Source organism: Mesocricetus auratus, unplaced genomic scaffold, assembly GCF_017639785.1.
Source record: "Mesocricetus auratus isolate SY011 unplaced genomic scaffold, BCM_Maur_2.0 Super-Scaffold_100676, whole genome shotgun sequence".
NCBI lineage: Eukaryota > Metazoa > Chordata > Mammalia > Rodentia > Cricetidae > Mesocricetus > Mesocricetus auratus.
Window position 1 is genome coordinate 97,787,692 of NW_024429266.1, and position 26,037 is coordinate 97,813,728.

Below are 26,037 nucleotides of genomic sequence, written 5' to 3' on the forward strand. Positions count from 1 at the left end.
TTGGTTGCCAGATTGCCTTGCAGAAACAGTGAGTTCCAGGTTCAGTGAGAGACTCTCTCAAAATCCAAGGCAGAGAGTGACTAAGGGAAACCCTGTGTCAGCCTCCGTGCACACCCGTGTACACCACACATACACAAACAAATTCATGAATGAGCGCCACATGTTGTTTAAGCTAAACAACAAAAAGGATTTTATTTTATTTTACTTTTTTTTTTTGGTTTTTTTTCGAGACAGGGTTTCTCTGTGGCTTTGGAGGCTGTCCTGGAACTCACTTTGTAGACCAGGCTGGCCTCGAACTCACAGAGATCCGCCTGCCTCTGCCTCCCAAGTGCTGGGATTAAAGGGGTGCACCACCAACGCCCGGCCAAAAAGGATTTTTAAAGACTTATTTACAAATACATTTATTTCCCACATATTAACATAAATAAATAGTTTCCTTTGGGAAACTTTGATGGCTGGTTTCTCGATAGCACCTGCCCAGCAGTTTGCTAATGCTGCAGGACGAGTTATATAAAGAGTTATGTGAGCTATGCTCACAATAAATACTGAGTCCAGTCAGGGACAGGGTGTGGGGAGAATACTGGAAGGGGGACCCCGTGCTCAGGCCCCATGAGATATAGCAGCTTGGGGTCCCAGTGCCCAGGGGTCATAAGGAGGGTAGCACGTGCCATTACCCTGTGGCTGACAGTCCCTGTGGGGTGTCAGGTTGCACAAGGAAGAGTGCAAAGCTAGTGATATCAGTCTGAGACAGCTGCCAGTCTCTGTACGCCTCCTGGGCTCCGTCCATGTAGGCACTGAGTTTCACACTGAGGCAGTGGCCAGCCTGCAGGGGGATCAGGTGACTCCAAGAACCTTCCACTAAGTTGGCCTCCATTGACCAGGGGAACAGGTGCACAGTGAGGCCCGAGTTGTCAAGGCCCTCTATCGGGGGAGCCAGCTGCAGAGCGAGAGAGACCCGGCCCTGCACCTTGTGGTCCGTGTTTTTTAGCACAGGACTGAGCTTCAACTGCAAGGTCACGTAGTACAGACCAGCGGTCTTCACTGTCAACTTTTTTTGGGACCTGTTGAACTTCAGACCCTGGTAGGGATTCGAGCTCCCAGCTCCTTCTTGGCTATGCCAGTGCAGGGTCCTATTGGGCTGCAGCGATGCTTCTAGAAAAAGAACAGTGAGTTGCTGAGAGTAGTGTGGCATGGAGACGTGGGGCCAGGAGGGTCGGGGGAGGACAGAAGGAAATTGAAGGAGGGAGGGAAGGAGGCCACCTAGAAGGGATATAATCCAAGAAAGCGGGTGTGGAATAAGAAAGGGAATGGGGTCTAGGATGAAGATGCAGGCGAGCTCCAGGAAGGAGGTGAGCAAGGAGAGCCACTGGGGAAAGGGGCGGGAGTACAGCGTAGGGGAGGGTTGGGAGAGAGTAGAGAAGGTGAGAGGAGAAAATGAGAGAGTGAGAGATCAGCGGAGGACGGCAAGGGATGCGCAAAACTGGGAAGGGAGGACTCCAGGAGGGCGAACGGAGAGTGAAGACCGGGAGCTTAGCGCCTAGAGCTGGGGCTCAAGAGGAAGAATGCTCCCCTGAAGCCCCGGGTTCTTCTGGGTAGGAGGATGGCCAGCCTCCGCTACAAAAGGAAAGCCTCGGCTATGTGCAAGGAGGGAAGGGAGGGAGATCTCCCAGAGCCAGGCTGGGGTGAGAAGTCCCAATTCCCCGAGGACCCAGATGAGGTCACAAGGGTGACAAATGGTGGCCCTTGTTCAATCTCTCTGAAGGGCTCGCGCACTTACCGTTTTTAGCCTGTAGATTAGCGAACACGAGAGACCCCTAGGAAGAAAGAAGAATAAAAGTAAAAGCTCCCCTACATCCTAGAAGGGCAAGCACGCTGGGGTGCCCTTCAACTTTGACTGGAGGAAAGACCGGAGGACCTAGCAGGACTGTGGGGAAATGCCGTGCACCGTCGTCGGCCATCCCGCGGGCCGGATATCTACTTAGGACGTTCATGGGGTTAAGATGCAAAGGAGTCTTCTCTGAGTGCGAGATGGAGAAGGGGCGCTTCAAGCGTGGTAGCGCGCAGCGCGCGGTAGGGTAGGGTGCCGTCAGTGCAGAGGGATACTTTCAGAAGGTACGAAAGGGTCCCCCAGGCATGGGACGTGCCTCACCTTGGGGTAGTCATTTAGAGCAACGGGAGTGACCGTCCGGTTTGAAGTCTCTGTGAGATCCCGCAGGGTCAGGATGCCAGTGAAGAAGGCGATCGGGACACAGACAACCCCAAGCAGCAACACCAAGACGCCTACCCAGTAGAGCAGCCGACAACGGGAACGCGAGTGCCGAGCGGGCAGCCACACTGCCTCGGGGTCCCGAAGATTAACCCTGGGGTACGCAGCATCCTCGGGGTTCTCAGCATCCGCGGGACGCACTGTTTCTGCGAGGAGCGTAGCAACCGCCGGAAGCGCAGTACCTGACGGATGCCCAGCATCCGCGGCGTCCTCCGCATTCGGTGTGCTCTGGTCCATGGCCATGGTCAGGCAGTGCTCGTCTCCCGCCTGTGCCCGCGCTTTAAAGGGGAGCGCTCTTCGGAGGAGGAGCGTGGAGGACAGCCGTGGGGTTCCCGGGCTCCTAGCTCCGCCCTGCGACTCCGGGAACTTTCTCCCCTCCTCCTCTCTAGTCCCTCCCCGGTGTCCAAGCCTGGTGTCTGCTCTCTTCTTCTTCTTCTTCTCTTCCTTCTCCTCCTCCCTTCTTTTCAGGGTGTGTGTGTGGGTGGATGTGTGCGCGCGTTTCCTTTTTATTAACACTGACACATTAAACAGTTGTTCATATGATGGGGACCATGTGATGTCGGGGTCCACTCCCTCCCTGGCCTCTGCTGGATCTACAGTCTTTTTTCCTCCTTCTCTGCTATGAGGTTTGAGTGCCGGCCGGGGGCTACCCTGCCCTTCCTGAAGATCCTTGATTCTCTCGGTCTCTGGCTCTTCAGTTCCGTTTTTCTGTCTCTGACTCTCAAACCTATGTCTCTCTCCCTGTCTTTCTTGGCCCCCTCTCTTCCAACCCATAGCTCTCCATCCCTGGGACGCCCCCAGGGTGCTCCTAAATTTAGGGCTTTTGCAAAGGACTCTAGGGACTCATCAACTCCCCACCACCCCAGAGAGACCGAAGAGCCCTGCTGAGCACCCCCACACAGCCTCTTCTTTCCCAGGACCCCCGGGCCTTTCCTGGACTGTCCCCACCCACCTTCTTGGGGCTTCCTGTCAGGAACCTCCTAGGACCCCAGAAGCAGAAGGCTGGAGAGTCCAGATCTAGAAATTCCCCCTCCACCACGGAGGTTTTCGATTTCCCATTCTTTTATTGCTATTGCCTGAGGTGGAGGCGGAGGGAGGCGGGAACAGCAGAAAAGGCCCCCAAAAGAGGAAATGAGAGGTGATCGGCCTGGGCAAGCCCTGGGGACAAGCTCCTCAAGGCCTTGACCTAGTGAGAAGACAAGCCCGTAATGGTGTAACCACCTAGCCTGGTGACCTGAGTTCCGTGCCCTGGAACCACTCAGTGGAATGAGAGCTGACACCCACAAAACTGTCCTGCAAATGTCCTTTGAACCCTACATACCAGGAGGTGGTGGTGGCACATGCCTTTAATTCCAGCCTGGTCTACAGAGCGGTATTCCAGGACAGCCAGGGCCACACAGAGAAACCCAGTGGGGGGGGGGCCTTTAATCCTAACACTCAGGGGACAGAGGCAGGTGGATCTCTGTGAGTTCCAGGCCAACCTGGTCTACAAATCGAGTTCCAGGACTGGCTCCAACGGTACACAGAGGGAAAACCCTGTCTCAAAAAAAATGTTAAGCCCTGATATGCCCAAATCAACAGGGGCCAGACTGTTTACCTTGGCCCCAACCTGTAAGAAACAACTATGAAATGGGGAGTTTTTGTTTTGACATAGGGTCTGGTGTACCACAGAGCGTCCTCAAACTCACTAGCCAGCCTAGGATGACCGAACTTCTGACCTCCTGAGGGTTGGGATGCAGCATGCACCCTCATACCATTTCCTTGGTGCTGGGGAAGGAATTCAGAGCCACACTGAGGCTCTACCAAGGGAGCCGCAGCCCCAGGTCAGCTGTTTTTCATACTAGGGAGGGAACTCACTGGGTTCCCTGCCCCAGCATGGGAGAAGCTGAAGGCCCAAGAAGCCCTCTCTGGAAGCACCAACCACTCCCTTCTTCCTTCCTTTTGACCCTGCATCAGCTTCACTGGGGAATTACAAAAAAAACTCAACTGATGGGGGGGGGGGTAACAAGATGCAAAAGGCTTTCATGATCAAGAAATTGGAGGCTCCACCCAAGGGATGGACCATGACTGCTGGGTACCCGCTGTGATTCAGCCGTGGAAGCTCTGACCCTCATACACAATCGCCTGACCACCTCCCTCCTCTGCTGCGTAGTGAGGACATTGTCTCAGCCTCATCTATACCTCAGCTGTCATCGCCCTGAATAAAAATGACGGATGGAGACTTTCCCCGTCGCTGACTATAACGTCTCCCAAACCACTGTGTGAAGGCTTCTACCCCACAGATTCTTCAGCCTCGTCACCAAGGAATTGGAATTGCGACCTTAACTAAGCTAAAACTAACTCCCCTGGCTCATCTTTCCTGCAGAGCCAGAAAGTGTCTTTATTCTCCCAGGGAGGCTAGATAATTGATGGAGTTTCTGAACATCACACACACATGCATGCGCACGCGCACACGCGCGCACACACACACACACACACACACACACGGCACCTGCCCCACACCTGTCCTACCATGCAGGATCCAAATACCAAAAGACTGCTCCAGAGAGCCTGGTTTTGAAGAGGAAAGATTTAACATCCCAGCAACTCCTGGTCAGCATCTGCCAAGCTCCCAGGCTGTGGGCCAATCTGTTAACAATTAAAACCACAGCCCACAGCCAAGTATTGCCTAAGCTATTGTCCAGAAGAAGTGGGAAGAGAGCATCTAGACCTCCAATAACGTAGACAACAGAACCCCGCCCTCGAGGCCTACGTTAACCACTCCAACGAGCCCTTTATTTTTGACACAGGCTTGCCCTGTTGCCCTGACGGTCCATCCTCAGCCTCCCAAGTGTGTATGCGGGATGACAAGTGTGTGGTGCCACTCCCAGCTCCATGGGAACTCACCATGGCTGCCTCTGTTTACTGCTTTGCTTACTTAGCACTGCCTCCTACCCCTGCTGATGTGTGGCATCCTCAGCAGCATCTGGACCCACTGTATTCTCAGGTACCCACAGCATACAGCCGAGGAGGGTCTCCGATACTTATGGGAGTAAGGAATGAAAGAAAGGTGGGAAAGAGGAAAGGAAGGAAGGAGCAGGGTAAGTGAATGTGCGGATGGATGGGTGGATGTGTGGATGTGTGGGTGGATGGATGGGTGTGTGGATGTGTGTGTGTGTGGATGTGTGTGTGGGGGGGGTGGATGTGTGGGTGGTTGTGTGGGTGGATGGATGGGTGTGTGGGTGGATGGATGGATGTGTGGGTGGATGGATGGGTGTATGGATGTGTGTGTGTGTGTGTGTGGATGTGTGTGGGGGGTGGGTGGATGTGTGGGTGGATATGTGGGTTGATGGATGGATGTGTGGGTAGATGGATGGATGGATAGATGTGTGGATGTGTGGACGTGTGGGTGGGTGGGTGGGTGGATGGATAGGTGGATGGGTGGATGGGTGGGTGGATGGGTGGGTGGGTGGATGGGTGTGTGGATGTGTGTGCGGATGGATGGGTGGATGTGTGGATGTGTGGGTGGATGGGTGGGTGGGTGGATGTGTGGGTGGATGGATGGATGGGTGTGTGGATGGGTGGATGGGTGTGTGGATGTGTGTGTGTGTGGATGTGTGTGTGGGTGGATGTGTGTGTGGGTGGATGGGTGGATGGATGGATGGATAAAAGGGAAAGAAGAAGGTATATGCAGGAGGCCTGGTGCTGATGCTGCAGGACTATGGGTGACGCAGGCGCAGCAGCAGAGCCTCCTGCAGCAAACAGCATGGACCTTGCGATGCTAGACAGGCTGTAGGGCCTGTCAGCTCGAGCACACTACACTCAGGTCCGCCACGCAATTGCAGGGCCTGAGAGTTCGCAAGACTCCTGTGGACCCATCCCAGCAACACAAGCATGTGGTAGACAACGGGAAATGACTCGGGATGCTAAGTGTGGTGCTGAGCACAATACATGCTTAGCAACGGAGAGCTGTCTGTTGTTTTTCATATTTTATGAATACATATTTGCTATATGTAACAATAGTGAGTCCCACTAGGACATTCTCATTCCTGTATATAACTTTTTTTCACATTCATCCATTACCCGCTCACGTTTTTAATTTGAAGGTTTCTGTTTCAATGTTTTTATAGTATGCATTTTATTTTTAAGTGTGTGAATGTTTGGCCTGCGTGTGTGCACATGCCCATGGAAAGATGGGTCACATCCCTTGGAACTGCAGTTAAAGATGTTTGTGAACCACCATGTGGGTGCAAAGAACAGAACCCAGGTCCCCTAAAAAACAAAAAGCACTGTCTGGGGCCATTTCTCTACCCACACCCCATGATCTCCTCCTGTCCCTCTCTCACTATCTTTGGTCCCCTTCCTCTTCCCAAATAATTTTTAAGACAGGGTCTCATGTAGCCCAGGTTGGCCAACTCACTCACTAACCAAGGATAACTTTGAACTCCTTCCTCCTGCCTCCACCTCCCAAGTGCTGGAAAGACAGACTTGGGTCACCATCAACTTAAGTGAAAATGACTCTCTGCTTCCTACCTAATCGAACATCAACACACGCACCAGGCAGGTCCAGAAATCCACTCTAAAGTATGAAGCAAGTTGCCCGATAGACCCAGGGACTGTTCGGAGCTGTGAGCCTACACAGAGCGCTGGACCTCCCCTCCCGGGAAAGGAGACAAAGTGCATAGCCTCGGGGGAAACCAAGCCTGCAGCCCAGCTGGCAATCCTGAAGCGCTGTGCTTGGGGAATCCGAGGCAGGAAGCTCCGCCCACTGTGCGGATCTGAGAGTTACCCTCTGGCAGTGCAGTCACACCTCCGCTGTCCTCACCTATGGGGGAGGGCAGGCCCTGGGAGGGCAGCCCCCCCCCATCCTACCCACACCACCGCACATCCTGGGAGAGCTCAGAGGAGAAAAGCAGCTAGACCGACGTGCACAACCTCGTCCCCCCAGAGGCCCGTCTCCCAACTCTGCAGTCTGCTGACTAGGCTAGTCCCCCTTGGTATTTTCTAGGGAGAAAAACAAAAGTTTCCTATTGGGAGGTTTTTAATGCAGGATCCCATTTTCTCGCACTGTCACCCAGAGTCACCTTGCACATACTAGGTCCACCCCCTGACCATGCCCCAAGCCACTCACTGGGGGATTCTGGACAGATTCTAAACATATCTCTACCAAACTTTGCAATCTTCATGTCTCAGCCGCTAAGAACCTGGGATAAGTACGCGCTAACATACACAACTTAGCATCAATTTTTTTTTTTGATACAGGGTCTCCTTAAGTTGCTCAGGCTGGCTTCCAAGTCCTAGGTTCATGCCATCCCCCTCCCTCAGCCTCCCAAATGGCCAGGATAACAGGTACCAGCTGCCACCATGGTCAGTGAGAGTCAACTTCTTCCTGTTGGGTTTTACCTTGTTGAGTCCAGGGATTATCTCAGCCCAGGGCAGCCTCAGACAGCTCCATGCTGCTGTACAGCTTGGTGAACACTCGGAAACTACATAGCATAGGTTCAAATTCCAGCCCCACTTCCTAATCACATTCCTTCAGTTCTTGGTGCCTCAGTTTCCCCACTTATGAAGTGAAATTAACACCATGGCTATCTCAAAAAGCAAGATGGCCACAGTGAGGGAACCTTGCCACTGACAACCTAGCGCGTGTGCGTGCTTGTGTGTGTGTGTGTGACTACACATGGAGTGTGAACCATTGAAATCCAGTACACACCTGTGTTTGGAGTGAACTACACACAGCCAGCACTCTGGAGGTGGAGGCAGGAGGATCAGGACTTCAAGGTCATCCTTGGTTACAAGTCCAGTTAAAGGCCAGTCTGGGTGACAGGAGACCCCTCAACCAACCAAAGGGGAAAAAATCTCAGAAGTAGCAAAAAGTGCATAGAATGGAAACGATCTCTCCAGCCTTCAGAAGGGAACTGGTCAAATTAATGCTGGCGAGATGAGTTCAGTGGCCATGTGCTGGCAAAGACAGTGGCACGGATCTCTCAGGGCTGACCAAACAAAAGGCTTCGCAAGACACTGTGTGGGGCCAGAGTTGTTAAAATGTCTAGGTTTACCCAGTCACGAGACACGAACTGTGAATCAACGGTCCCACGCGGAGTTCTATTGGTAGGCAGGGAAGGAAAAGGGGGGTAAGGGATAACCAACCCGTGCAGAGCTGAGAGAGAGACGAGAGTAAAAGAAAGAAAGGTAAGAGAGACAGAAAGATGAGAGAGCGTAAGTGGGCAGGAATCTGTCCCTTAAAAGGGTCCTTTGCACCTGCTGCGCAGACTAGGTCTCATGGAACTCTGGGCTTGCCACAGAACTGCCTGAGTGCATTCTGCCAGGTAACAGGGCACGTCTGCATAATGCCTGAACCTTTCAGCCAGGCGTTGGTGGCGCACACCTTTAATCCCAGCACTCAGAAGCCAGAGGCAGGCAGATCTCTATGAGTTTGAGGCCAGGCTGGTCTTCAAAGCGAGTTCCAGAAAAAAAAAAAAAAAACAAAGACACTGTGTTCCCGGAGGAGTCTGCAATGCCATCTCATACTCCCTGAGCTTGCATTTCCGTGTGTACAAAGTTATATTTGGGTTCCTCCTCCTCCTCTTACCCTCCCCCTTTCTTCCTCCCCTCCTCCTCTTCCTTTTAACAACCTGTGGTCAACTAGGTACCCACTAAGAAAGAAAAAGTGGCCACGGCTGTCTGGAAGAAGGGAAAATTCAGTTGTCAGCAATAGGTTTTTCCCTAAGAAAGATGGGGGTGGGTGCTGGGCAGGCTGGAGACCCCTCAGAGAGACAGGAGCTAGCTCAGTGATGGGAAATCAGCCAAGCGGGGTAGGAAGGGAATCCCAGCCTGGTCACCACCTGGAAGGGACTCTCCAGTGTTGTCAAAGGAAACAGCCATTGGACAGCCACAGTTAGACACAGGAACACAAATGACACCCACGGACAGGACATAGAAGAGACACACCAACCACAAATACCTCACAGCCACACACAAGCACACGGAGATAGTGAAAGAGTATTGTCAAACACTAAGGATAGCATAGATGAGATGCTAAGGCTCATTCCTGTCATCTGAGCACTTGGGAAACTGTGGTAGGATATTGCCCCAAGGTTGAGGCCAGCCTGAGCTACATGGTTTCAGGCTAGCATAGGCTACAAAGACAGACCCTGTCTCACAAGAAGAGACACAGAGACAGACGGGGGAGGGGGATGTCTTGATTGATGGCTCAGTGGCTAAGAGCACACCCACTCCCTACTCTCTCAGAAGACCAGGGTTAAGGCCCCATCACCCACTTGGTGGTTCACTACCTCCTGTAACTCCAGATCCAAGGGGGACTTGACATATCACAAGCACTCACCCTCAGAGACACACACACATACACATAACTACAAATAAATTTGAAAGTGTTTTAAACGCTGGGGATACAGTTCAGCCACATAATCATGAGGACCTGAGTTTGATGTACAGCCCCCCTGTTTTCTTTTCATTTTTCTTTTTCTAGACAGGGTTTCTCTGTATTGTTTTGGAGGCTGTCGGTCCAGCCCGGCCTCAAACTCACAGAGATCCGCCTGCCTCTGCCTCCCGAGTGTTGGGATTAAAAGCGTGGGCCACCACCGCCCGGCTTCATTTTGCTTTTTTTTTTTTTTTTTTTTTTTTTTTTTGGTTTTTCGAGACAGGGTTTCTCTGTGGCTTTGGAAGCTGTCCTGGAACTCGCTTGGTAGTCCAGGCTGGTCTCGAACTCACAGAGATCCGCCTGCCTCTGCCTCCTGAGTGCTGGAATTAAAGGCGTGCGCCACCAAAGCCCGGCTCATTTTGCTTTTTAATAAAGGCAAATACCCGTAACCTCAGCTCTGGGAAGGTGCGCACTGGAGGATTCCTGGAACTCACTGGCAATCCATTCTAGACAAGTAGCTGAAGCCCCAGACCAGTGAGAGATCCTACCTTTTAAAAAAATAAAAACAAACAAAACACCAGTATTCTATTAAGACCGACGAGAACCCCCTCCTAGCTCAGCCTTGGCTCCCAGAGAGGGGCGCGCGCGCCCCCTGGTGGACGGCAGCCTCACCCCAGGGTTGCACTGGGTGCAGGAATGAAGGATGCTTGTTCATGGTCCACTCAGGATCCTTACGGGAGTGGGGAGCCTTGGAATGATGTGACACCAAAACCTGGAAGCCAGGAGGACCCCAGACTGAGAACCGGACCTCGGAGAAGCCTGGATGATCCCAGGATGCGGTCAGTTAGGATATCGTAGGAGGAGAGGCCGGTCCCTGTCGCTCCCTCAGAGCCAGCTTCGCAATTCGAGAGTGGCCAGAGCCCATGGGTGCCACTTTAGAGTGGACTCAGGTTTTCAAGGCCGGACACTTCCCCGCCATTCTCAATGGCCACGCCCACTTCCGCAGCTGTCAAAGTCCCTTGACCCCTAAGGCCCCTCCCACTACCTTTCAGCCTCAATCAACCAGGCTACACCTGTTAGCTCCTCCCACCTGCTCTGTCATTCTCCCTAAACCCCGCCCACCCACCCCCAGTTGTCACTCTCTCTATGCCCCGCTCACTGGCCCGCTGTGTGCTGCCCAGGTTCAGCTCAATTCTCTGGCCCCTCCCACTTCTCTGTCAATCGCTATAGGCTCCGCCCACTTTCCACCATCATCCTCTGTGGCCATGCCTGCCCACTTTCTCAGTCCCTCCCAGGGGCTCTGTCATTCTCCCCAGTCGTCCTAAGGCTCGGTGTTTCGGATTCCCTCTCTCCTAGCCCCACCCCTATTTTCCCCTGTTTAACTACTCCCCCGCCCCCGTCCCGCCCACTTCCCTGCCCATCTCCAAAAGCGGGCTTCTTCCGGCCATTCCCTGCATCCTAGGCCCCATCAGCATCCTAGGCCCCGCCCTCGTCCTTCCCACATCCCCATTATTCTTCCTACTCCACCTGCCCTTCTTCCAGGCCCATCCACAGCCACGTATCCGGTGGAGCTGCGTGGTAACACCCGTCTCTAACGACCTAGGGGAGAAAGGCCTGTTTCCCTGCCGGCCTTTCCTCAGAGAAGTCTCACTCTTAAATGCTCCTGGAATTGAGCGCTGGGAACTGGATTCCGGTCCCCTGCAAGTTCAGCAAGCTCTCGCTGCAGGCCAGCCTGTAAGACATTTTCTTAATTAGTGATTGATGGGGAGGGCCCAGCCATTGTGGGTGGGGCCATCCCTGGGCTGTTACTGAGCAAGCCATGGGGAGCAAGCCAGTAAGCAGCGCCCTCCATGGCCCCTGCATCAGCGCCTGCCTCCAGAATCCTGCCTTGTGTGAGTTCCTGTCCTGACTTCAATGATGGAGCATGATCTGGAGGTGTGAGCCGAACAAACCCCTTCCTCCTAACCTGCTTTGATCATGGTGTTTCATCCCAGCAATAAAAACCCTAACTAGGACACCCAGAAACCCTAATCAGCTCATTGTCTCACCAAACTGGGACTGGGTGTAATTGTTTCTGTTTCTCTTTCTTTTTTGAGTTGTCATTTTTAGCTATTTATTTACTTGTGTTTTGCCTGCTGTATGTCTGTGTATGATTTGTGTGCAGTACCCATGGAGCCCAGGAGAGGGCAACAGATCCCATAAAACTGGTGTTACAGATAGCTGTGAGCCACCATGTGGATTCAGTAAACAGAACCCTGGTCCTCTACAAGGACAAGAGCTCTTAACTGCTAAGCTATCTATCTCTCCAGGCCCTTTGATTGTTCTGAGACAGGGTCTCACTATGTAACCCTGGCTGTCCTGGAACTTGCTTTGTAGATCAGGTTAGTCCCAGACTCACAGGGATCCACCTCTGCCTCCCAGAAGCTGAGACTAAAGGTGTGCATCACCACAGCTGGCTAGGATTGTTTTGTTTTCATTGTTTTTGTTTGGCCTGTTGATGCCCTCTCTATCTGGCTACCTTACTGAAAAGGCCACCAGGCATATGTGGTCCAGGACTAACTAAGAAGCCGGACAGCAGTGACACACGCCTTTGATCAGGAGGCAGAGGCAGGAGGATCTCTGTGAGTTCGAGGCCAGCCTGGTCTACAGGGCGAGTTCCAGGTTAACCAAGGCTACACAGAGAGACCCTGTCTCAGAACAACCACAAAGATGCTCTAGAATGTGAGCCGAAATAAACCTTCTCTCCTTAAATTGCTCTGTCAGGTGTTTTAATACAGTGTCTACTACAGTGGCCATCACCCCCTCCCTCCACACATACGCACAGGGAGCACCCTTCCTGAGGAGCACGAGCTAGACTGGGAAAGTATCTTTGTGTGTGCCCTTATCCCCAAGGCCAGGAAGGGAGTCAGGACTGGATGCTGAGTTCATGCTGCTGGGCTCTGCCAGACTTCAGTGAGTGGCGCACTGAGGAGACCCAAGGGGCTGGGGACATGGCTCAGATGGCAGAGAGCTTATATGAAGCCCAAAGTTCCATCCCCAGCACAGCGCAAACTGAGTGTAGCCCCTCTGTCATCCCAGAACACGGATCAGGAGTTCAAGGCCATCCTGGGATATACTAAAGGAGAGGGGAGGGGAGGGGAGGGAGGAAGGGAGGGAGGGAGGGAGGGAGGGAGGGAGGGAGGGAGGGGAAGGATGGGGAGGGAGCAGACAAGTTGGCTCAAGAGAGGAATGGGTGACCTAGGGAGGCATTTTCTGTGAGCTACCCTAACAGAGCCGGTAACTCCCTGCCCGAACTTATTTGGTGATGTCAGGAGGTGAGAGATCCCACACCCTGCACACATACAACTTTCACAATAATACAAAACAGTTGGACACAGATCCGCAAGCATGTACCAGAACAATCCATAAACACACATGCATAACCTTTCCGGGGCTGTGAGATAGGGCCTCAGTATGTAGCCTTGGCTAGCCTGGAAATCTCTGAGTAGACCAAGCTGGCCTTGAACTCAGAGATCTGCCTGCCTCTGACTCCTACATTCTTGGATTAAAGGCATGCACCACCATGCCCAAGAAACTTTTTCCTTTTTTAAAGGACCAGGTCTGTAGCCCAGACTGGCCTCAAACACGTCATGTAGCTGAGGTTGACCTTGAACCCCTGGCTCTCCTGCTTCTACACCCTGAGTGCTGACTGAGAAGACATTTTGTTTGGCTGAAAAGTCTACTCCTTTCCCATATGACGGGAGGGGCAAGTTGGAAGATGTGACCCACTTTCCATGCCCGCAGCTCTGTGCACTGGCCATCATAAAGATCTGTGAACTCCCGGTCTGCCCTGGTCTATGAAAAGCAACACCGTCATCTTTATTGACATGTCCGGCCCTTCCTTGGCCACAAGCCACTTTAGGCCACATGCCCACTAGAGCTACCTCCTCCCGTGGCGAGAGCAGGGGAAGCTTTAAGTCCAGTCTGCCAGAAAAGACTGTGAAGGCAGACATAGCTCAGCACCGGCTCCCTCCTCATCTCTGGGAATCCCACTCCACATACCCCTGTGCCAGGCCAGACAATACACAGTGTCCTTTCCGGTTCTGGGTCTGTGAAGATTAGCACTCAGTGTCAACTTGACAACACAACCTAAAATCACCTGGGAAGACAGTCTCAGGGCACTATCTATTTTGGGTTGGTCAGGGGGCCTGCCTGTGGGGGGGTTGTCTCAGTTACATTAACTGCTGTGAGAAGACCCAGCCCACAGTGGGCAGCTCCATTCCCTGTGCAAGGTGCTGACCTGTGTAAGATTGGAGAATGAGCAAGCAGGCACTCTTTTCTCTGCTCCTGACTGTGGGTGTCACATGACCAGCTCCTATCTTGATTTCTCCATAACTGTTGAACTATGACCTGGAATCGTGAGCCAAAATAAGCCCCTTTCTCCCATATGTTGTTTTTAGTCAGGGTGTTTTTCTTGCAGCAGCAGACATAAAACCAGAACAGAGTTTGAGGGTGGGCGGTTCTTTCTGGGTGAGAGAGTCATGAAGAGTCATTAACTCCACAGACAGACAAGACAGCAGGGCTCTGAGGTGAGACCAGGGGCATGCAGCAGGGTCCAAGCCCTCCTTAGGAGCTGGAGGGGAGCTGGAGGGGAGCTGGAGGGGAGCTGGAGGGGAGCTGGAGGGGAGCTGGAGGGGAAGGTTCTTAGTCAGAGGACTGAAGAGCAGCCATGGTTTCTGCTGGATCTGGCCTTCCCGATGGCTGAATCAGCTGAGGGTGAAAAGGGTAGGAATCTGAAAGCAAGTCACTTGAACTGGGAAACCAAATTACTCTGTCTAGGGATTGTTACGATTTAGCAAAAAGGGAGTGAGCCTGGCTACCACCTGCCCTGTACAGACCCATGTGCACGCGCGCGCGCACACACACACACACACACACACACACACACACACACACACTCCATAGTGTCACACATGGCTTGGGTTGAACTTAGTATCCCTGCCCCATGCAACAGTCATTTCCAGAACCCTCCATCTCCCATCCCCACAGCTGCAGAGGACTGGAGCCAAGCCAGGGCCACACACTAGACTGGGTGCCACTAGGACTCAGAAAAACAAGACCTAACTATGTCGTAGCCTGAGATCAAGGTGAGGAACTAGCCAAAAGCTCCCAGAGGAGGCCATTGAAAGGGATAAACTACACTCAAAGGCTTCACTTCTAGTAGTTTAGAAATGAAGGGACCAGACCCTCACTCAGCCCCTGCTTTAGCAGCCATGACAGGCTACAGAAAAGACACGTAGGTCTCTGACACAAAGAAACTCCAGATCCCCTGGCCTCCCGGAGTCTAGGGCCAAAACTGAACACAAAGCAACTCCAGATCCCCCCCCACCTAGATACTGGTTCTTGAGAACTGTTTGGCCAAAAAAAAAAAAAACCAACAACAAAAAACTCCAGGGAGACCAAAACCTTCCCTGTAGTTTCCAGGATATAGTTCTGAAAACTATTGGTATGTATGTACAACAGGCCACCTGCAAGTAACAAGACAATTACATAGAAACCACAGAATGTTCCCTCTCAGCCCTGACCAATGAAAATAATTAATACACAGGTATTTCATGCCAAAATATGACTTTAAGAAATGCTCCTAATTGTCCCCAAATGTCAACCAATCAGAAACCAACAAGTATCTATGGATGAAATCCTTTAACTTTTGTCTTTTGTTTGTTTGGTTTTTTGAGACAGGGTTTCTCCTCTGTGGCTTTGGAGGCTGTCCTGGAATTCACTCTGTAGACCAGACTGGCCTCGAACTCAGAGATCCACCTGCCTCTGCCTCCCGAGTGCTGGGATTGAAAGTGTGCACCACCAACGCCCAGCGAATTTTTGTCTTTAAAAACTAGCAGTAGATAGGGAACTTCCCTCTCTCTGGAGGCTGCTGCATCAGCTTGCTAGACAGGGTCCCTAACATGGTTGGATGAACAATCAATAGAACCTTGCTTTTGCAGTTTGGTGGGTCTGTCTTCCTGGTGGTCTCTGTGGATCTTTGTAACTTGGGCACAACAGCCTTGAGTGGGATGTGGGGAGCCGCAGTGATGCAGTTACCCCCTTAGATCCATGCCCCTGATAAAGACAGCACAGACCCAGGGTTGAGTCAACAGCACCCAGCCAGCACACGGGGTGAGGTCAGACATGTGACATGCATCAGCAGAAGCTGGGCAGCAGGTTGTGTGATGACCTTGGACCCCAGGAACATTGTATCCTTGAGAGACAAGCAAGTTGGCCACCTGCTAGCTGTTTTATCTGAAACCAAGCAACAAAGTAGCTGGAGTCGGGCAGTGATAAGAGCCTGGGCTTGGGATCTTCAGGTTCATGACCTTTTCCCAGCACCAACAATGTCTCCACAAGATAGTGAGGCGCCCCGCCCTCCTTGAGCCTCCATTTCCTATCTCCAAGATTGGCATGTGCCAGCACCTCCAACCACCCCATTAAAATCTAAACAGATACCCATAATGCACTTCAAAAAGGATGTGGCTGTTGAATTTAGCCTAAATAGCTCCTTTTGTTTTTTTTTTTATTGTTGTTGTTGTTGGGTTTTTGTTTGGTTTGTTGGTTGGTTGGTTTGGTTTTGGTTTTGGTTTTGAGACAAGGTTTCTCTGTGTAGCCCTGGCTGTCCTGGAACTCTGTCTGTAGAGTAGAACTGGCCTCCAACTCAGAGATCCACCTGTCTCTGCCTCAGAATGCTGGGATTGTTACTTACTTTTGTATGCAATACTGTAGATGGAACTAGGCAGGGCTCTACCCCAGAACCATACCCTAGTCCCTCACTGGAGTATTCGAGGTGTGTCTCCACCCCCAATCATGCCCCAGCCCCTCACTGGGGATTCTAGGCAGGGCTCCACCCTAACCACGCCCCCAGCCCCTCAATGCTGCCCCGCTTCTGAGGATAGGTAATCATAGTCTCCAGAGTTTCTCTGGTTGATGCACACCAGGATCCAGTAGCTAAATCCAAAGGTCACACAGATAAACTGGTTAATCTCACTGGGTGGCAAGACAAAAAGCCGTGAATGTAGGAGAGAGAAATGTAGAAAAGAAGAAGGTATTGATTGACAGGAGTGGGAAGGAGAAAAGAGAGGATGGGGTGAGGGATAAACAGTCAAGGAACGAAGTTAATTTAAAAAATCTGGGGGAAGGGGTGGCTGTGGAGATGGTTTAGTGATTAAAGGCACTAACTGCCAAAGGACCCAGGTTTGATTCCCAGTGCCCACATGGCAGCTCACAACTGTCTATAACTCCAGGCCCAAGGGATCTAGAGTTACATACATGCAATGTACAGACATACATGCAGGCAAAACACCCATACACATAAATAAATGAATAACAAAACAGGAAGACTTGAAGATGGGGGGAATGGGGAGGTGAGGGTGCATGGGGGAATGTAAGAAAGGGAGTAAGGGAGGGAAAGAGAGAGGGAGGGAGGGAGGGAAGAAGCTTCTTCCTTGGTCAGCTGACAGTGTCACAATTGAGTCTGCAGTGAGCAAGAAACAGCATGGCAGAGCCAGAACCAGTGTGCATGAGGCCCTAAATCCCATCCCCAACACCATATAAACCCAGGACATGATGCACACCTGACATTGCAGAACTTGGGAAGTAGAGGCAGAAGGATCAGGGGTTCAAGGTCACCGTTGGCTGCTTATCAAGTGAGAGACCAGACGGGCCTCCATGAAACCTTATCTCAGATGGGTGTGGGGGTGTGGAAATGGCTAGGTGGGTGAAATCACCTGCTTATGAGGACCTGAGTTCAAATCCCTCAAAACCACATCAAAGCCCAGAACCCAGCAAGGAGTATGTGTGACCCCAGAGACCCACAGAGGGTGGGAGTTGAAAGCGGAAGACCCCTAGAGTCTGGCAGTCTGTGGCCAGAAAGAGAAAAGACGCTGTCTGGATCAAGTTGGAAGATAAAGACTAACATGCATGTCTGCTCTCTGGCTTCCAAATGTGCTCAGGCAAACTCATGCACTCCCAAAGATACTTAGATGCCAGGGATGTTGTTGATTACCGGTAATCCCAGCATTCCAGAGGCTGAAGGCAGGAAGTTCATGAGTTCAAGGCCAGCCTGAGCAACACAGTGAGTTCCAGGCTAGCCTGAGCTATATAGGAAGCCCGCTAATTAAATAAATACTTATCAACACGGAAGCAAAGACATGTTGGTGTAGGGGAGCACCCCGCTGTTTGCGGGGTCCAGCTCTGAGACTTAGCCCTCTTGTGTTAGTCTCCAAGTCCTCCTGGGAATGATATCCATCTTTCAAGAGACCCAAAGGAGTTCTAGGGCCTTCCAGGGCTCCTCAGAACAGTTCCCAGCCTGTGCAAATGTGAAAGAAAAACTGTAGAAGATACCAAGAGACATCCCCCAACCCCATGCCCACATCTGACACCCTGAAACCAAATCTCGACTCCAGAGATCCTGGGGCTCAGAACCACCACCCTTCTGTGCCTCTAAAAAGGTTCTGAGTAAGTAGGGAGATCTCGCCTGAACTGGAGAAGAGACAGAAGACAGAGACACTGAGGCAGGGACTAGGGCTGGGGTTGGGGGGTGCTGTCCTAGATGGTGTTTACAAAACCCATGGCACCTCTCCATGCCGTCTCTATGAAACCCGAGTGCAGAGGGACGAGTTACTGATGGCATCTGGAAGCTGGAGTCGGGATAAGCCGGGACCATGAGGTCTCGGAAAAGGTGCTTGCCCTGGGAGAGTCCGACATCTCCAGACCCCTCCTTCCATCCTCCCTCCATCCCTCCATCCCTCCCATCGAGCATCCTAGGCGAGCCCAGGAGGCGGAGCTCGCGGGTGACCCGGCCGTGACGCGAGTACGGCTCCGCTGATATAGAAGCGCCCGGGGACGCAGAGACAGCTCCGCAGCCACCTCATCCGGTCTCCAGAGCCAGAGCCACAGAGGCCCGTCAACACCGGCCCATCTGCGGGTACCAGCAGCGCCACCACCATGCGGGAAATCGTGCACCTGCAAGCCGGGCAATGCGGCAACCAGATCGGGGCCAAGGTGCGCCGGGCTGGAGAGGGCGTGGAGACGGGAGGGTCGCAGAGAGGGGTCTTTGGATCTCCTAAGACTCACCCAAGAATTCTGCATACCAGGGTGGTGGGGGAGGGGAGACAGGGCAGAGCCGGGCCGGGAACAAAGAGGCCGGTGATGGGGGCAGGGCCTGGCCTGTGTCCCTTGGTCACAGCTGTCCTCACAGCTGGGCTACTGTCACCCTCAGCTGCCTGGCACAAAGAGGCACGGCCCCTCCTCCCAGGGCTGCCGACGGGGTGGGCTGGCACCGAGTGGCTCCGATGGGGCCCAGCCTGTCCCTACCCCCTCTTCTCTTGCTTCTTGCTGGCTCATGCTTAGCTGTGGCTCTGGGTTCCCCAGTCACCTCTCAGGAGGACAGTCAGCAATTGGAGAAGTGGCTGGAAGGGTGTTCCAGACACAGCATCTCTCAGCCCTTCCCGAGTGTCATTGTGACCCAGTCTTAGCACTTGGGAGGTAGAGGCAGGAGCCCAAAAAACAGTCTCGCATACACAGTAAGTCGGAGGCCAACCTGGGCTATATGAAACCCTGTGTCGATACATACATACATACATACATACATGCATGCATGCATGCATGCATACATACATACATACATGCATTTGTCCAGGTGTTGTGCTTCACACCTGTCACCCCAGCCACCAGGAGGATGGAGACAGGAGTTCAGTATCACCCTAGGCTATCTAGTGAATTTCAAGCTAGCCTGGTCTATAGGAGACACTGCCTAAAAAATTAAAAATTTAAATTTTTTTTCATTTTTATTTAAGTCAAAAACAAGCTTGCATCACATGTCAATCCCAGCTCCCTCTCCCTCCCCTTCTCCCCCACCCTCCTCACCAGGTCCCACAGTCCCCCACCCAATCTCCACTCTGATCCCCAGGGAGGGTGATGCCCTCCATGGTGGATCTCCAGAGTCTGTCATTTCATCCAGGGCAGGGCCTAGGCCCTCCCACAAGAGTCCAGGCTGAGAGAGCCTCCCTCATTGTGGGATGGACACCCAAAGTCCTTTTGTATGCCAGGGATTGTAGATGGACGTCAGCCACCATGTGGTTGCTGGGAACCGAACTCAAGACCTCTGGAAGAGCAGTCAGTGCTCCCAACCTCTGAGCCACCTCTCCAGCCCCCTGTATGCCAGGGATTAATACTACCCAAGGCCCCATAGATTACCTCGCCGACACCCACATTCAGGGGGTCTGGGTCAGTCCCATGCTGTCTACCCAGTCATCAGTGGGGTCCAAGAGCTCCCCCTTGTTCAGGTCAGCTGTCTCTGTGGGTTAAACCAGTCCAGTCTTAACCCCTTTGCTCATCAGTTCTCTCTAAAAAAAAATTTTAAAACAGCAAATAAAAAAAAAAGCTACTCAACCCTTCCGATCACCCACCCCAACATCAAACAAACAAACAATAGGGCAGGCAACATGGCTCCTCTGATGCTTATGGCCAAGCCCAACGACCCAAGTTTGACGCCAGGACACACAGGCCGGAAGGAAGTGCCTCGGGCAAGTTGTCCTCTGGCCTCCACTCAAGCATTCGGTGATGCACGCCCACATAAAACAAACTGTTCTTAAACAACAATGACAAAAGGACAATCTATTCAACTGTGCCATCACACACCTCCATCTAGTTCTGGGAAGTTATCAGTGATGAACACGGCATCGACCCCACCGGGACCTATCACGGGGATAGTGACCTCCAGTTGGAAAGAATCAATGTCTACTACAATGAGGCCACAGGTAAGGTAATCAGCGGGGTGGACACCTTCTGGTGTGGGGGTGTAGGCTGGCAAAAAGGGACAGGATGTGCCCAGGAGCCTGCTGGGCCTGCTGCTCACCCCAGTCACCCTCCATCTGCCATCCCCACAGGTGGAAATTATGTTCCCAGAGCCGTGCTGGTTGACCTGGAACCTGGCACCATGGACTCCGTCCGCTCCGGCCCTTTTGGCCAGATCTTCAGGCCAGACAACTTTGTGTTCGGTAAGTCCCTCTCCGGTGTGGGCATACAACATGTTTGTTTTCGTTTGTAACTAGCACCAAAGAGCCTACGATGATTGCTGCAGACTCAGAGGGGACGGGGCAGTTGGGGATTTGATTAGGGACACCAGCCTAGCCTAGGCTAGCCTCCAACTCTCCACATAGCTGAGGTTGGCCTTGAACTAACTGAGGCAGCTTAAAATGACCCTGAATTTCTGACTCTCCTGGTGCCACCTTCCCAGTTCTGGGATGCCACGGGGATTTCTGCGGTGCTGGGAGTGGAGCCCAGGGTTCTGTGCATGCCAGAGGAGCGTGGTAGCCCCTGAGCTCCACCCTCTGGAGATGGAGGATGTAGGAAGGAGGTAAGGAGGTTCTGTGTAGACACCACACTGTCCTCTGGAAGGGCTCTGAGCTCATCTTCCGATTAGGAGAGGAGTCAGTCCATGACCACAGGGCTGGTGTTTAGCAATCCATCTACAGTCCATCCTGAGAATGTCAGCTCTACGGGGATGGTAGCAGGTCAAGCAGGGAGCAAGCAGGCAGCTGCTTCTTCCCTACTGTAGCCCCAGCCAGGGACCTGGGGCAAGTGAGTTTCCGCTTTCCGATGGATACAAAGTCTGTGGAAGGTAACAGTGTGCCTGTGTGGGTATGACACACACAAGGGCCTCCGGAAATGGCTGAGGAGAGAAAGATACAAAAAAGTAAGTGAGCCAAAGAGCAAGAAAACAAAGTGTGTGTCCCAGAGACAGACTGAGAGGAGGAGATAAGAAAGGAAGGCAGAGAGAAAAGAGAGGGGGGAGAGAGGGAGTGAGAAAGGGAGACAGAGAGAAAGGAAAAGATTGAGAGGAGGCTTGGGGGAGTTGACTCAGTTGGTAAAGTGCTCCCTGAGCAAGCATAAAGATGTGAGTTCAAATCCCAAGCACCCATTTAAAACTACAAGCACAGGGACTCATGTCTGTATCCCTATCTCCGGGAAGAATAGTGACAGGCGAAACCCTGGAGCTTGCTGGCCAGCCAGTCTAGCCATGAGAGGATCCTGTCTCAATAATAAATAAAGTGGAGAGAGAGGAAGACACCAGACATTGACCCCCATACACGTGTGCATTCACGGGCACGCCCACACGCGCACTCACACATACCCACGCGCCCGCAGGCACACACTCTCACAGAGGTGACAAGGAGCTGGAGGTGAGCTAGGGGCCGTGAGAATACCGGTGGGGAAGGAATTCCAGGCAGCCAGACTGGCTGGTGCACAGGTCCCAGAGCTGATGGAGGAGCAGCCAGGAGGGCCGCGTGACTCGAGCAGAGGGATAAGAGGAGAGATGGAGGAGGCGGGAGGGAACAGGGCAGGGCGAGCGGGGCTTGTGGGGAGGAAGCGGTGCGGGGGAGGGGCGGGGTGTAATGTAGGGATAGCAGGGACGGACTCGGCTCACGGGCGCCCTCTGGCTGCTGCAGGGAGCACAGACGTGAGAAGCCGGAACCAGGTCAAGGCACTGGGAGGAGGCAGAGATTTTCAAACTTACGGAGTATGGTTTTATTTAGCTTTTTGTAGGAGTCTTCTAGCTTCTGGATGAAGGTGTGTCAAAGTTGAAACACTATTAACTATAATAATTATTATAACATAATAATCGGCGCTGGAGAGATGGCTTAACAGTTAACAGCACTTTGCCCTAGCAGGGGATCCCGTGTGACTCCCAGGACCCTGATGGTCCTTCAACTATCTTCATCTCTGGCCTCTAAGGGCACTGCATTCGTGGTGCACAGACAAACACGCGGGCAAAACACTCACACACTTAAAAAAGTATGCATGAGACTGGGCAGTGGTTGTGTACGCCTTTAATCCCGGCACCCAGGAGGCACAGGCAGGCGGATCTCTGTGAATTCAAGGCCAGCCTGGTCTACAGAATGAGTTCAAGGACAGCCAAGGCTACACAGAGAAACCCTGTCTCGAAAAAAAAAGAATAAAATAAACTGGGCATGGTAGCACATACCTTTAATCCCAGCACTCTGGAGGCAGAGACTGGAGGATCTGAGTTTGAAGCCAGCCTGATCTACAGAAGAGTTCCTGAACAGTCAGGGATACATAGTGAGACCCTGTCTCAGAAAAAAATTAAATGAATAAAACAATAAAATAAAATTTGGAAAATAGCTATGTAATTAAATTAGTCACATTTTAATAATGATAATTGTTTGGTAATAAAGAATCAATTACTATTTATGCCTATTACGGTACTAACTGAGTGTTGTTAGCAATAATAGCTGTGCTGTATTATTACACACTGCAGACAGTGACAGTATGCAGGATATCAAGCAGCTGGTGGGAAGATTTTAAATGTTTTTAGGACAAATAAAACAGTGATATGCATTTGGGGAAGTCTTTATCTTTATTCTAATTCAAACACTGAACAGTATAGCCCTGTATCAAAATACAGTGTGGCCCTCTGCCAATGTGTATGATTTTTATGTCTTGGCTGACAAATAGCCCTGGTGTAATGGAGGAGGCACCAGGACGCCTGTGTGACTGGGGCGGAGACCATGAGGGGAATAGACGGAGGCAGAGGCAGGAGGGAATAGGTCTGGCGAGCACCAGCACCACAGAAACTGGATTTCCTGATGTCAGCATTCATCGGAGCTGGAGGCTCGGGAGTTCAGGGTTATCCTTGGCTACACATGGGGTTTGAGACCAGCCTGGGCTATTTAAGACCCTGTGTCGAAATAAACAAATAATTCAAGCCGGGCATGCTGCCTACCCCAGCCACCACAGCACTCAGCAGGCAGACAGCAGAGTTCATGAGCAGCCAGGGCTCCACACTGAGAACCTGTAGGAAAAATAAAATAGCCGGGCGGTGGTGGCGCACGCCTTTAGTCCCAGCACTCGGGAGGCAGAGGCAGGCGGATATCTGAGTTCCAGGCCAGCCTGACCTACAGAGTGAGTTCCGGGACAGCCAAGGCTGCACAAAGAAACTCTGTCTCAAAAAACCAAAAATAAGTAAATAAAATATAACCACCTAAGAAAAACAACTGGGGGAGGGGGCTGGAGAGATGGCTCAGTGACTAACAGCACTGGCTGCTCTTCCAGAGGACTCTAGTATTCCCAGCAACCACACGGTGGCTCACAGCCACCTGCATCTCCAGCTCCAGGCATGGAAACATGTACTCACGTGCACATGCATAAGAATAGAGCTTTGTTTGTTTAAAAAGTTTCACTGTGTAGCCCTGGCTGTCCTGGATCTCGGTATGTAGACCAGGCTGGACTCACAGAGCTCTGCCTGCTCTGCCTCCCCAGTGCTGAGATAAAGGTGCACACCACCACACGCAGCTAAAATAAAATAAATAAGTAAAATAAAACTAACCACCACAGTCCCCAAAAGTAAATTCAGTCATTAAAATAATACTAACGCTAACATTCTCACAACCTTTTCATTATTTATTAGTTACTGAGACAGGGTAGCCCAGGCACGCCTGATCCTCCTGCCGCCACCTCCTGAGTGCTGGAATGACAGGTGAGACCAGCACACCTAGCTTCTGCCCTGGCGAGATGGAACCCAGGGCCTCATTCGTGCAAGGCAGGGCTCTACCCTCCGAGCCTGGTCGGGCACTCTTGTCAATTCCTGGTCTAATGATTCAGGTTGAAGGGTCCCCCCGGCCCCTACTCTTCCCCATGCCTGCGAATCCAAGCCCGTCCCTTCCCCAGGTCAATCCGGAGCCGGCAACAACTGGGCCAAGGGTCACTACACGGAGGGCGCGGAGTTAGTGGACGCGGTCCTGGACGTGGTGCGGAAGGAGGCGGAAAGCTGTGACTGTCTGCAGGGCTTCCAGCTCACACACTCGCTGGGCGGCGGCACCGGCTCCGGCATGGGGACCCTGCTCATCAGCAAGATCCGGGAGGAGTTCCCGGACAGGATCATGAACACCTTCAGCGTGGTGCCGTCGCCCAAGGTGTCCGACACGGTGGTGGAGCCCTACAACGCCACGCTGTCGGTGCACCAGCTGGTGGAGAACACCGACGAGACCTACTGCATCGACAACGAGGCCCTGTACGACATCTGCTTCCGCACGCTCAAGCTCACCACGCCCACCTACGGGGACCTCAACCACCTGGTGTCAGCCACCATGAGCGGGGTGACCACCTGCCTGCGCTTCCCAGGCCAGCTCAACGCGGATCTTCGGAAGCTGGCGGTGAACATGGTGCCCTTCCCTCGCCTGCATTTCTTCATGCCGGGATTCGCGCCCCTGACCAGCCGGGGCAGCCAGCAGTACCGGGCCCTCACCGTGCCCGAGCTCACCCAGCAGATGTTCGACGCCAAGAACATGATGGCCGCGTGCGACCCGAGGCACGGCCGCTACCTGACGGTGGCTGCCGTCTTCCGGGGGCGCATGTCCATGAAGGAGGTGGACGAGCAGATGCTGAGCGTGCAGAGTAAGAACAGCAGCTACTTCGTGGAGTGGATCCCCAACAACGTCAAGACGGCCGTGTGTGACATCCCCCCTCGGGGCCTGAAGATGGCAGCCACCTTCATCGGCAACAGCACCGCCATCCAGGAGCTCTTCAAGCGCATCTCGGAGCAGTTCACCGCCATGTTCCGGCGCAAGGCCTTCCTGCACTGGTACACGGGCGAGGGCATGGACGAGATGGAGTTTACGGAAGCAGAGAGCAACATGAACGACCTGGTGTCCGAGTACCAGCAGTACCAGGATGCCACGGCCGAGGAGGGCGAGTTCGAGGAGGAGGCCGAAGAGGAGGTGGCCTAAGCCTCCTGCTGCCGTCGCTCTGCCCCTGCGGCCCACCAGCGAAGCTTTGACCCCAAGCGGCCCCACCCCCTCGGATCCCGGGAGGGTCTTCCTTGTGCCCCACTAACACTGTCCACGCCTAGAACCCTGTTGCTTAACTTGCTTCACCCCGCTTTCTCTCCAACCCTGCCTGGAAGGGTTCTCCTAATTCCCATGACTCCCGCCCCCCACACCCACACTTCACCTCCGACGGCGCTTCCCCGTACTCTGAACCGTTCCCCACCTCTGACATCCTCAGATACCTCTCTAGATCTTGAGTTACGTTTCCCCATGCCCCGAGCGCCCTCCCTGGTGCTCAGTTGCTACCAGCTTGGCTTTACCAGGGAAGAGCAGGAAGGAGAGGAAAGAGAGGCCTGTGGCCTGGGGTGACAGAGCTCCTCCCCGCTGCCTACCCCACCCTGCTCTCTGATGATCAATAAATGAGTCATTGCTTTGATGTGGTCCTCTGTTCAATTTATTTTCTTCTCTGAGGGCAGCCAGGGAGGGGGGTGGCCCTACAGGGTGGAGGGGAGTCACTGAAAACTGAATGAATAAAAGATATAAAAAAGAGAGGAAAGGCCGGGCGGTGGTGGCGCACGCCTTTAGTCCCAGCACTC

At 52.8% G+C, this 26,037-nt stretch overlaps 2 protein-coding genes across 3 annotated transcripts; one reads left to right on the top strand and one right to left on the bottom strand.

Moving 5' to 3' along the window:
• Window positions 1-385: 385 nt before the first annotated feature.
• Window positions 386-2,587, bottom strand: Tnfsf9 (TNF superfamily member 9). 2 transcript variants are annotated; one of them, XM_021233675.2, is made up of 3 exons: window positions 2,285-2,587; window positions 1,778-1,814; window positions 386-1,152 (listed from the first exon to the last, which is right to left on the bottom strand). In XM_021233675.2, exons 1-3 carry the CDS (start codon window positions 2,507-2,509, stop codon window positions 671-673), a joined length of 744 nt encoding a protein of 247 aa, XP_021089334.1. In that variant the 5' UTR covers window positions 2,510-2,587; the 3' UTR covers window positions 386-670. The 2 variants fall into 2 exon arrangements, with proteins under 2 accessions (XP_021089334.1, XP_021089335.1); XM_021233676.2 differs by having other exon boundaries at window positions 2,150-2,584.
• Window positions 2,588-18,466: 15,879 nt separating this feature from the next.
• On the top strand, window positions 18,467-25,877 carry Tubb4a (tubulin beta 4A class IVa). The gene is made up of 4 exons (XM_005081347.4): window positions 18,467-18,656; window positions 20,305-20,413; window positions 20,543-20,653; window positions 24,345-25,877. Exons 1-4 carry the CDS (start codon window positions 18,600-18,602, stop codon window positions 25,400-25,402), a joined length of 1,335 nt encoding a protein of 444 aa, XP_005081404.1. The 5' UTR covers window positions 18,467-18,599; the 3' UTR covers window positions 25,403-25,877.
• Window positions 25,878-26,037: the final 160 nt, after the last annotated feature.